The 12,502-nt window shown below is 50.6% G+C and overlaps 3 protein-coding genes across 3 annotated transcripts; 2 read left to right on the forward strand and 1 right to left on the reverse strand.

The window, feature by feature from the left end:
- Positions 1-174: 174 nt before the first annotated feature.
- On the reverse strand, positions 175-1,714 carry glkA (glucokinase glkA; the record flags this gene model as incomplete). The annotated part of the gene is made up of 2 exons (XM_057193796.1): positions 175-1,479; positions 1,535-1,714. The coding sequence occupies 2 exons, from the start codon at positions 1,712-1,714 to the stop codon at positions 175-177; spliced, it is 1,485 nt and encodes a 494-aa protein (XP_057055151.1).
- Positions 1,715-4,447: 2,733 nt separating this feature from the next.
- Positions 4,448-7,768, forward strand: N7474_002382 (cation-translocating P-type ATPase; the record flags this gene model as incomplete). Its single annotated transcript, XM_057193797.1, has 1 exon — positions 4,448-7,768. The coding sequence occupies one exon, from the start codon at positions 4,448-4,450 to the stop codon at positions 7,766-7,768; it is 3,321 nt and encodes a 1,106-aa protein (XP_057055152.1).
- A 1,568-nt stretch (positions 7,769-9,336) lies between these two features.
- On the forward strand, positions 9,337-11,559 carry N7474_002383 (beta-galactosidase; the record flags this gene model as incomplete). Its single annotated transcript, XM_057193798.1, has 1 exon — positions 9,337-11,559. The coding sequence occupies one exon, from the start codon at positions 9,337-9,339 to the stop codon at positions 11,557-11,559; it is 2,223 nt and encodes a 740-aa protein (XP_057055153.1).
- Positions 11,560-12,502: the final 943 nt, after the last annotated feature.

Consider the following 12,502-nt stretch of genomic DNA (forward strand, 5'->3'; position numbering starts at 1 on the left):
ACGACGGACGAGTGACGAGAAGTCCATGCAATAGATCAGAAGCCATTTGCAATGGAACAGAGAGGAAATGGTGGGTGGTATATAGGTGGATTCCAAAACCAGGCCAGATGGCAATCCAGCCGGTGAATTCAAGATCGAGAGTCAATGCGAGAAGAGAGGGGAGGGGGAATAAAATCATTTCGCCGAGGCACTCTTTAGCGTCTCATCTTTGCTCGCCACCAAGGCGATCAGCGCAGCACCGACTCCGCTGCCATCCTTGGAGATACCAACGCGGACCTTCTTCTCGCCTGCCTCGCCGACCTTGGAGACAGTCCGCAGGGCCTCTCGCATATATCCCTCGAAGTTGGGGTAAAACTCCACCAGACTGCCGTCGACACCCACATCGATCATGCTTTCGGTTTGAAGCTTGCCGGAGTGGATGAGAATAGCAGCCAGCGGGACGGCGCTGAGTCGCGCGGCACGCTTGCCGATGGCATGCACCAGGGTCTTGACAACTTTGCACTCGACATCGCTCAGATTTTCGATCTTCAGGTGGTCGTACATGGCAGTCTTCATCTCTGCCATGTGGACACTGTTATCAGCCTCAACCAGACTCAGCAGGCTAGTATCCAGACCCCACTGCCGGTACAGGCCCGAGTTCTCGGGACAGATAGCTTTGGATGTTTTGCTGGGCTTGAACAGACCCAGCGCGGGGTCCTGGTGCATAGCGAGCAATGCGCGACGCAAGATCTCGCCGAGGAACATGCCTGAGACGCGCTTCTCGAACATCTGCACGCCCGGGTTATTGCTGTCTTCGTCAAGCTCACGGTCGAACACGGTGTTAGGCAGGACGCTGAGGTGGTTATCGAAGCTGCCCCATTCAGCATTGATGATCATCTCGCCCGTTGAGGTATCGTAGTGCGCGCCCTCCATGGTCTGGAGCTTGGTGATCTTGTCCAGTTTCTCGACGTACGCGCCGTTGGTGCCCGTCCCGAAAATGGCACCCAGGAAAGTCCCCGTCTCGCCGGGAGACGTGTACGAGCGCGCCATCAGCGTGCCAACCGTATCGTTCACCAGCGCCGCCACCCGCACCGGCAGTTGCAGATCATCAATCGCGGACTGCAGCAGTGCGCATACATCGTGTCCCACCGCGTCGGGGATATTAAAACCCTTGGTCCAGCGGATCAAAGTGCCGCTGTTAATACCCAGCTGGCGCACGGGGAAACTAAAAGTAAAACCGAGATCGAACATGTCCTCTCCGTCGTTGGCATCGCGGGGGCGGCGTAGGTGGGCCTCGAAGTGCTCGTTGTGGTGAATGCGCAAGAAGGCCTCGATCTGGCGGGCCAGGAAGAGGAAGAGGTCCTTGGAGGTGCCGGAGGCCATGAGTTCGCGCGGGATCATGATTTTGGACTGTGTCAGGTTAAAGGTGGTGTCGCCATGCAGTTGGACGGAGCAGACGCGGAAGTTGGTGCCACCGAGGTCGACGGCGAGATAGAGGCCCTACACACCGTGTTAGTTGGGTTAGACCAACACAAAGAAGCGAGGAGAGACGCACCTTTTCCGTGCCATTGGGAACGGCCGTCACGAAGGTCGGGATCTGCGACAGGGTGGTGTTCTCCTTAGCTAGGCCCTCGTTGCTTTGTTTGATGTACTCGTCGACGCCGCGCTGCACCTCGTCCGCGGGGTATTCGAATTCGCGCGCAATGCGCTCCGCCTCGTCTAGCAGTGCAGACATGGTTGGTGGCGGGAGGGAGAGAGAGGGGAGAAGGATATGAGTTAAATAGGAGCGACAAGAGGGAAGGGGAAGGCGAAGGAGGGATGGTTGAGAAAGGAAAGGGAGAAAGAGAAAAGGTCAAGTGGGATGGATGATGGAGGGGCTTCCATGAGGTCAGTCCAGTGGGTACTTGGCTGGTACTTGACCCGGTGCGTAGTGGGTGAGTACGCCACGAAGTACCGGGCGCGTACCCTCCAAGGCCGGGTTCACCGGAGAAGATGATTATTGACCTGACTGCTAATTATGGTGATCTATTATTGTCTGCGATCTGTGGATTAGTTACTGTTGGCCTCAAATATTCTGTCCGCATGCAGGTCCTCCCTACATTCCAGTCAATTTTTCCGTCGCGCGCACACAGCCGTTAATTTCATGACGCCATGGATGAAAACTGCAGATGTGGGGAGTCGGCACACTAAAAGGGTGTGCCTTTACGTACTGCGTTCCCCGACTTCACCGGTGAGCGACTGAGGCTTAGGCGGACGGAGCGCTGCGGGAGGCTGACCGGGGACGGAGTTACTACGAGCTGAGAGGGCCGTGTGTTTGGCCAGATAAGATGAAATGTGTACTACGTCAATGTATACTTCGGCCAGTCATCGGACCCGTCGGGCCAGTAGTGGGAGTGGCTGGCAAGTTGGATCCCGAGTGTGTGATTGTCGGCCCTGGTGGAGAAGGAGAATCTATGCGAGATGGTCTCACCACCACCTATTGGAAAAATATGTCAAGGTCCAATTTGGCTCTGCTAAGATCTCTGGTTTCTGATTTGTCAACCATCGACCGCCGGAAACGCCATATTCTGTCGCCCGATGCAAGTTTTCTTTGACCTACCGGCTGGAATGAAACGTGATGGACTGTCCGTAATCTGCGAGACACTAGTCATCTTCTGTTTACGGCTACCCACATCGAGGCCCTCGGTCGCAAAGCTATAGAACATTTGACCCGAGAGCCCCATCGCCCGTTCAATGCAATTAGACCTGCTAGAGGACAATGATGTCCTTCTAAATACGTCTAGGAACCTTCAAAGCTTTATTAAACTGGTTACTGGTTTAGGGGCAACAAATTCAGAAATTCCAATTTGCATTGCATCCGCTTTGATCATAGATATATATCCACACGGGATACCCCTTCTAAAACAGGCAGTTGATAGAGCTTTTATGTTTCGAGGCGAGGAGCCAGTACTGCAGGATTCAATTCTATGAAACATGCCATATTCAAGATCTCAATCCCCGCGGTATCTTGATTGATGGCCCACGCTGGACGATTTGGCTCTCTGACAATGAGGAAGATTTAACTATCTGAACCTCACAAGATCATAAGTCATTGAAACCCCATAGATAGGCCTTATATTCCGCATGAAAGTGACGATAGGTCGCCTTTGGACATGTATTCTGCCGATTACGCGAAACATTACTGACTCTGTTGTTGGTTTGGTAAGGGACTTCGAAGAGCTGTGCGAGGCCCTATCTGTCTCTGTATCGTCCGGCTCCAGCGGCGGACACCGAACCGTCGGGGGTTTCGAAGAGTGTTGCCAGGCCATATCAATCTCCGTATCTTCTGGAACTGGCGGCGGACATCAAACCGGATAGTACACGGCGTGACGAGGATGTTCAAAAGATGTGGAAAGAGGGCATCGATGTCTCTGGCGGGAGAACCCAGCGATCCTGGGATGGTTCCTCCTGCCCCTGTTCCAAAGATCCGTACGATGGCTGCAGTCCCAAATCTGCCAGGATAGCTGTGACGGTCCAGTTTTCTTCAATGCGGCAATTGAGAAGCCCGTTTGAACTTACCGGATAACATCTAGTTTCTAACTTCCCGCAGCGCCACCCGAAATAGTACCTTCTGAAAGTGCCTGGAGACCTTTCAGATCTGGTTGGTAGGAGTAGCACATGACATTAATCCTTCTAAGTCCAAGAGGACAAGAGCATGTATCCATATCAAACGGATAATTCTTTCTTTGGAACTTTTGCTCTCCTGTGGCGCTTCATCGGTTCTTAAGACAACATTGATGATTCGGCGTTGAAATCAGTTCGCGGTGATCTTTTCTTTGCTTGTCGCCATGCTCCGTTGAGGGATTTCTTTCGGCAAATCTGAAGTGCACGCACAGTTACTGCATGAACTAGACACTCTAAATTTTGGTTCGACAAGACGGTATGGGGCGGAGCGTATGGCGAAAACAAATCGCTCATCTCGAGTCCTAAGCCCTATCCAGCTAATGACCCTCCAGTACTGGCCGGGCATCCTTGTGCGCCATATTGGACGTCCCAGAAGGATTCTTCGGTGATGACACATTATAGTCCGGGGTCTTTATGTTCCCCACCGTCGGATCCCTAATCAATGCTTTTCGATTCTTGCGGGATTTTTCTGTCCTATCCCGACTCGCTCAAATAGCAGAAGACGTTCATTCATGAACAAATGTCGCATCCTCGACACATTTCATTCTGTCAATTTTATCTAAAAGGCCGTAAAGGAGAGGGGGAAATGGAGCGCGTGGGTCGGGCGTTGTTCCGTGCTACGGGACATAGACGCAGGTCTATAAGCCGGGTCGCTGCACGATTGTTTCGGTGTTAAATATCTTGGGCTTCGACCCTGTATTCTGAATATCATTCCTGTTACCGGCTTTTCTTTTGTCTTCAAAAACAAACATTCCATTCCTTTGGATTCTCATTTGGGCTGCCTCTTCTATACTTCTCTCGAGGTATGCATGAAGACAAGTCAAGCGCTCAGCTTGACGACGATTCCAAAAAGAATGCAAAGAGCCCGCCTCAATTCGAGCAGTATGGCGTCAGCATGCACCAGCGGACTATCTTTTTCGGGCCCGATGAGCAGCGTGGAAGAAGAGGGTCCAAGCATCGGCGGTCCATCTCACGCTCGCGTTCTCGCAGCCGCGCTCAATCCGCTTCCACCATTCCAATCGAGTTCCGCCGGATGAGTTTCCAAATCGCTGAGTCCGATACACGCGAGAAATCTCAAGTGGACCTAAAAAGTAACAAAAACAAAAAGGAGGAGCCGCCCACTGACTCGAATTATTTCGAGAGTCTCCATTTTCATCGCCAGTCCGTTGACACTATCTATCAACATTTCGACAGCACCATTGATGGACTCTCTCCAGCGGAAGCCGCGGCTCGTCTGGCTCGCAATGGCAAAAATGAACTGCCACACATTTCACCGAACTACATTAAGAAAGTCCTCAAGTATGTCTTTGGTGGATTCTGTTCAGTTCTCTGGATTGGTGTGATCATCTTCTTTATCTGCTGGCGGCCTCTCGGTGACCCGAATCCAGCACCGTACAACTTGGGCCTTGCCATCCTGGTCCTGATTGTAATCTTCCTGCAAGCCTCATTCTCGGCCTTTCAAGATTGGTCCACCGCTCGTACTATGAAAGGCATTTTGGACTTGGTCCCGACCGAAGCATTGGTGGTCCGATCTGGCGAGACAACAAGAATCTCCGCCACGGACGTGGTCGTCGGAGACATTATCAAAATTAGCGTGGGAAACAAGGTCCCAGCGGATCTTCGCCTTATTACCACATCTGGAGACATCCGCTTTGACCGCTCGATGCTGACTGGAGAATCTGAAGACGTGGATGGTGCCATTGAGATGACGGACAGCAATTTCTTAGAAACCGGCAATGTTGCGCTGATGGGAACAATGGTTACCAATGGAAGCGCCACAGGAATGGTGGTTTTGACAGGAAAGGACACCGTGATGGGGCACATCACAGTGTCCTCTACCTCGGTCAAGGAGCAGCCTACCCTCATTCAGCGTGAGATCACCCGGTTTGTCAGAATCATTGTCATGTTGACAGTGTTTCTTGCTGCCCTTATACTCTTCACTTGGGTTGGCTGGCTCCGGGTGAAGCACTTCTCGTATATGAATGTGATCGACATGCTTGACGATGTGATGGGTTGTGTCGTTGCATTTATCCCCGAGGGCATGCCTGTGGGAGTTGCCTTGACACTTCTACTCGTGGCGACACGCATGAAGAACCATAATATTCTCCCGAAAGGCCTTTCCACTGTTGAAACCCTCGGATGCGTCAATGTCATTTGCTCCGACAAAACAGGTACCCTTACCGAAAACCGGATGAGCGTTATCACAACCGCATTTGTGGACAATATTATGTCGGCTGAAGCGGCTATTTCTAATATTGAGGAAGGAGTCTTGAAACCTTTTGCGGATCTCCATAAGGCTGCTGCTCTATGTAATGATGCTCTTTTTGATGCCACGACCACCAGCTATCCCATTATGGAAAGAAAGGTCCTCGGCAACCCCACTGATGGCGCTGTGCTCAAATTTGTTGAACAAGCCCAAGAAGGCGCCGTTCAGGATTTGAATGAGAGATACCACAGGGTTTTCAGCATTCCGTTCAATTCCAAGAACAAATGGATGCTCACACTACATGAGATTGAGACAGCCGAGCTAGGAAACCCCAGTTATCTCCTCCTGGTGAAGGGCGCAGCAGACATCTTGCTGCCACACTGCACTTCCTATTGGTCCTGCGCAAGCAATAGTGTCCAGACGCTCGATAATGCGGCAAAACAGCAACTTGCAGCAGCTCAGGAACACATGTCGCGCGAAGCTCAGCGGGTCATTCTCCTTTGTCAACGGTCCTATACTCCCACGCAGCCTTTTGGAACAAATGCTTTCAGAGATGAGATTCAGAGTTGTGGAATAGCTGCTCTCACTCTAATTGGCCTGTTTGGTATCATTGATCCCCCTCGCGCGGAGGCCGCAGCAACTGTGGCATCTTGCCGACGCGCCGGAGCTCGTTTCTTCATGGTTACTGGTGATACTGGCCTTACTGGGGCGGCTATTGCTCGTGAAATTGGTATTTTCAGTGGTACAGCCGAGCCTGATACCTTTGAAACCATTGTGCAGAGACGGAGCTTTGATGATATTTCTACCTCCCAGTCGTCGAAAGAGTCTGATTCTAGATGGTCGCAGAAAAGCCTGCTTCTTGAAGGCCCCGCCATCTCGCAACTGACCGACACCGATTGGGATTTGGTTTGTCAATATGAAGAAATTGTGTTTGGCCGCACCATGCCAGACCAGAAGCTCCGCATCGTGAGTGAGTTCCGAGCACGCGATAATGTCGTTGCGGTTACCGGAGACGGTGTGAATGATGCGCCCGCAATGCGCGCTGCTGATGTTGGCGTGGCCGTGATCACTGGCAGTGACGTGGCTCTTGAAGCCGCAGACCTGATTTTGATGGACAAGTTCGACTCCATTATTGAAGCAATCCGCCTTGGGCGTTTAGTCTTTCAGAACCTTCAGAAGGTCATCAGCTATCTTCTTCCGGCGGGTTCGTGGTCTGAGATCTGGCCAGTACTTCTGAATGTTTTCTTCGGCGTTCCTCTCCCTCTGTCATCATTCCTGATGATCATCATCTGTGTTTTCACCGATTTGCTCTGCTGCCTGTCCCTGATTATGGAACAGCAGGAGTTTGACTTGCTTGATCTACCGCCCCGCAATCACAAAAAGGACCATTTGATCAATTTGAAGGTTTATATTCAAAGCTATTTCTTCATTGGCGTTCTGGAAACAGTTTGCGCGCATTCAATGTACTTCCTCTATTATTGGAAGTACGCCGGTATTCCTGCGAGCGCACTTTTTTTCGCGTTTGAAAAGTATGCAGATGGGTTCTACGGCTACAAAGAGGCCGAGCTGATGCATTTCAATGTCACCGGCCAGAGTGTTTACTTTATTTCCCTTCTCATCATGCAATGGGGAAACATCCTCAGTGTGCGCAACAAGCGCCTCTCCATCCTGCAGGCAGATCCCATTTGCAAGCAACGTCGCAACCCCTGGCTTTTGGCAAGCCTGGTGGTCAGTCTATCTATTGCAATATTTGTCACGGAGGTGCCGGGTATTCAGCGAATATTTGGCACTGGCTCCGCCCCTCTAGAGTTCTGGTTCTTGCCTATCCCCCTTGCATTGGGCATCTTGTTCATGGATGAGACTCGCAAGCTGTCGGTGCGGATTTGGCCAAGGGGATTTACTGCACGAATTGCGTGGTAACCATGCTGTCAGAAGGTAATTCGCCAAAATTTCCAACCACCGACTCCCTTCTTTATCCTGGTGCAGAGTTTTCTCGCTTCTCTGCTATAAGTTTAGACATACTAAATAGAACGGAATACCATCGATTCTATTGTCTCAATTGTGTGAGCCCCCCGGTAAATAAGTAGTGTGTTAAACCTCTTCTAGAACTTTGAAACATACCACGCCAAACGTTGCCCTAAAGGCTCTTTTTTACAGTCATAGAATGTGCTAGCTATTGCCTAGCATACGCTCCTTTTCGCTTTTTGGGTGGGGGAAGGAAATATCTGGCCTTGGCCGTCTCCGTAGTACATTTTAATTAGTACCTCTATCTTCAAATGACTAGTAGTTAAAGCGAACGCTGCTAAGTTATCTCGTAGCCTCTACTCATCAAGAAGCCTTTCAACTCATTTTAGATGCCAACCTAGGGGGTTACTGTGAAATACTGCTGACACTACGAATCCAGAGATGTATTTGTCATCGTTCTGCGTTATTTGAATGAGTTGAAGCATCACCGAGGTGGCATAGATTTTCGTCCATGCTGGCGAGAGGTGCTATTAATTGTTTTGTTCCCGTAACCCCCACATCCCCCACCCGGGACCCTTTCCGGGAGTTAGTTTTCTATGCGTTTGCACCCGTGGGTAATGATCGTGGCCATTTTTCTTTAATGAAATGGGTATTAGACGATAGGGCACATCGTAACTTAAAATTTGAACAATTTCTCAGAGCTGTAGAGCCCCTGGGTGTCGAGATATTTCAAGAATACGTTTTGCCAAGAAAGACTTGCCTTCGTGTTGGTTCATTTAATGCAAGGTGCTGATTCCCTTGAACCTAATAAAGATAGCGCGCGGAAAAAAATGTCTCGGTATACCTGGGACCCTCGCTGGACGGAAACAATTGACCGACATGCTGAAGGTACATACCGCTCATCGAGTCTGAATGAGGACCCTGAATTCGTTCCGCAAACAAAATGGCGGCTAATAAAGAGAATTATGATAAAAGTCTGAATATGCCAGTCGTAGCATACACAGCATGTATCGCCACATCTGGTAACACCTGACCGACAGACACACTTGTGACAACTGGCAGAGTTATTAACCGTCGGAGCTATATTACCCGACACTCCATTTAACACCGTTACCCTCGGAGCTTACACAGCCTTATAGTAATGGAGAGATTCATGATTGCAATCGGCTAATTTTTTGGTGGGGCTTGGACGTGGGCGTGGGGTATAATCCTGGTTCGCCGTCAATATTTGGGAACCCCCCCCCCCGGCTTTAATGCAGCAAAGAAAGCTAACGTCCGGCCACTAAGGAACTTTCACATCCACCTTTCCCTGACCTAGCATGCCATCCCCGCAGTCTCAACAATGCCGGTCTTTCCGGTCATCTCTATTTACCGGGATATGTATATAAGATGAGCTGGTACAGTCTTGTTTATAGTGATTTATAGTGGCCCTGCAGATTCCGGCAGCCAAATCAATATTCTGACTGCCATTTCTTAATACCGACTGCTGTTCTCTATTCTGGAAGTCGTTTCTCTTCTGTACTATGTTCCTTCGCCCATTAGTGGCCGCTGCCGCCCTGGTTGCTCTCGGTGCAGTCGGTGCATCGGGGTTATCCGACCATGAGCAATCTCTCGCGCCCTCCCTCAACCGCTGGCCTCGTGGGACTCATTTGGGTGTTGACTACTACCCGTCGCAATGGCCGGAACAAATGTGGGAGTCCGACATGGCTGAAATGCGAGATGCCAACCTATCGTATGTGCGAATAAACGAGTTCGACTGGGCCATCTTAGAACCGTCCGAGGGGCAATACAATTTCACACTTTTGGACAGGACGCTGGAGCTACTCGCCCGGTATAACCTTAAAGCGATCATTGGCACACCCACGGCAGGTCCGCCTAATTGGCTCACCCAAAAATACGACGTCAGCTTCGTGGACCACACCAATACCACATTGCTTTTCGGATCTCGCCGTGGCTATAGCACATCCTCGACCGATTACCGTCTACTGAGCCAGAAAATCACGCGAAAATTGGCAGAGCGGTACGGCAACCACCCCACCGTAGCCGGCTGGCAACTGGACAATGAGTTCGGATGTCATGGTACCGTGCAGAGCTACGATCATAATGCCATCAGGAGGTTCCGGGCATGGCTGCAGGCTAAGTATGATACCATCGAGAATTTCAACGCTGTCCAGGGCCGTGTGTTTTGGTCAGACCAATATACCAGCTTTGAAGCAGTTCAGCCACCGTTTCTAGAAGTCTACACGCCACCGCCTGACCATTTTCTCGATTGGTACCTATTCAGCTCAGACATGACAATCGAATTTGCGCGGGAGCAGTCGGAAATCCTGAGGCAATATGCGCCGACAAAATTCATTACACACAATTTTATGATGGGCTTCACGGACTTCGACCATTTCAAGTTCTCGCGTGAAGTGGGAATTGACCTCGCGATGTTTGACGAGTATCCCCTTTCTGGTCCGAGTTCGTTCTCGTGGCTCTCTCTGAAAGAACAAGCAAATTATCTGCGCACCGGTCTACCGGATTGGCAAGCGCTGAACCACGCTCTCTATCGCGGTGTTGCGGGTGCAGCATACAACAAAACAGCCGGGCCGTTCGGCGTTATGGAGATGCAACCCGGCGTTCTAAACTGGAGTCCTTACCGGGTGTCTCCCTTAAGAGGCATGGTGCGACTCTGGACACACGAGACGTTCGCAGATCTGGGCGATATAGTGTCATATTTCCGCTGGCGTCAGGTCCCGTACGGGGCAGAGCAAACGCTGTCCGGCCTGTTTACCTCGGACGATACCCAAGACGAAGGCTTTGTCGAGCTGCAGACCGTGGTAAACGAAGATCTACCGGTGTTAAGGAATGCAATCAATATGGATCAAGAACAGGAGCCCCAAGCAGATGTGGCTCTTATATTCGACTACGTCTCTTCCGCGGTTTGGGCTATCGATCCGTACAGCGGGGATTGGAGCCCCAGTGACTCCAGCTATACGAACCCGACCGTCAGCTATATGGACATCGTCTATAACTTTTATTCTGCTCTCCGCCGCCTCGGTCTTTCTGTTGATATTATTAGCCCCGACCAACCGATTCACGGCTATAAACTCGTGGTCGTGCCAAGTTTACCCATCATCCCCAAAGCATTCAACGAAGCACTAGCTGAGTACAGTGGCCCAGTCGTTTTTGGGCCTCACACTGGCTCTAAAACAGCCACGTTCAGGTATACTCCTGGTCTTAGCCCCTCGAAAGGTCCGCTCCGTGACCGCCTGCCGATGAGAGTCACTCGCGTAGAGACACCGCCGACTTACGCGGATAGTGGTGTCAACTATGCGGGAAAGACGTTCAATATTTCAGGCTGGGAGGAGTGGGTTTTCTGCAAGCGGGAGAATCGTACGAGCGTCGTGACAATGACATCTACCTCGTCACATCGTCTCGGTCAGCCAGCCGCTTGCTCAATGGATGGGCTGCACTATCTTGGCTTTAATCCGTCCGTCGAGCTGCTCGTGTCATACCTGGGTGACATCGCTAAGGACGGAACGATTACTGATTTTGCGGGACGGCAGGCTAATAGCAGCAATGATCTTGGGCCAACGCTGCGGTTTGCGAAAAGAGGCACCTTGCTCTGGGGGTTTAACTATGGTTTAACACCTGCGAGTTTTCCTGCCATCGAAGGTGCTGAGCCTCTGATTGGTGGGGATGCTTCTGAGATTGCGTCCGCTGATATAGCTGTTTGGAGGCTGAAGAGTGCGCAGCTGTGAGGCAGCTGGTAAGCTTTAGGAATTAAACATGCATCGCAGCTATAGATCACAGTATACGTAACGGTACCACTGCTCTCACATCATCTAGTACATTTCGGTCACAAAACATGCGGCCAAAAAGAGGTGCTGAGATCGGCGCGCCGGGAGGGCACGTAGAAAGCAAAACGAGTCGTCGGAAGACGTGCGATTCATACAGAGTCAAGCTCTAAGCGATGGATCAGAGTGTTAGGTTGTGAGGGTCAGTTTCGATGTCTCTAGCTGCCTGTATCAGCTCATCTTGATAGCTTTAGCAAATTGTGTTCTATAGCGCAATTCGCGAAGGAAATCTCCATGTGAGTGCAAGGTGTGGTCATGAGAATGTGGAGACTGTGGTGGGCCAACGGGTAGTCGCGGGAGACAATCAAGAGGACACCATCTTTTTTAAGGCATCATAAACTGAAATCGACCTAGATGAATAGGCCAATTCAGGTTCGCAATTCTTACAGATCAAATTTGTGTCGCTTTCCTGCATGGTGGCTCTGTGATGGCTCTGTTTATCCTTTGCCGTGCCTCTTTCTTCTAGATGGGCGTGCTTATGTAATGAATGATATCATGAATAGTATGGCGAAGACAAATTTCGTCAGTGCACTACGAAACGACGATTTATTAAAACTAACAATCTAATCGAATCACTGCTTTTCTTAAATTCGACGGCTCACACCAAGCCCAAAATCCGCCTGGAAGACTGCGCTGTTTCAGCGCTAAGGTTGAAGAGTGAGATTGATAGTCTCAAGTTCTCGAGGAGACACAATGCAGACAGTCGGCGTACTATTTACTGTCGCAAGGGTTTTGCAGTGGATGAGTGCGGTAATTGTCATGGGCATTTCGTCCTACTTCATTGCACATGGACCTCGCGAACAGCATGCGCTGTACTGGGAAATACTTGTGAGTTCAACGTCGAAAT

Source organism: Penicillium riverlandense, assembly GCF_028828495.1.
Source record: "Penicillium riverlandense strain IBT 135883 chromosome Unknown utg000002l_segment0_segment0, whole genome shotgun sequence".
NCBI lineage: Eukaryota > Fungi > Ascomycota > Eurotiomycetes > Eurotiales > Aspergillaceae > Penicillium > Penicillium riverlandense.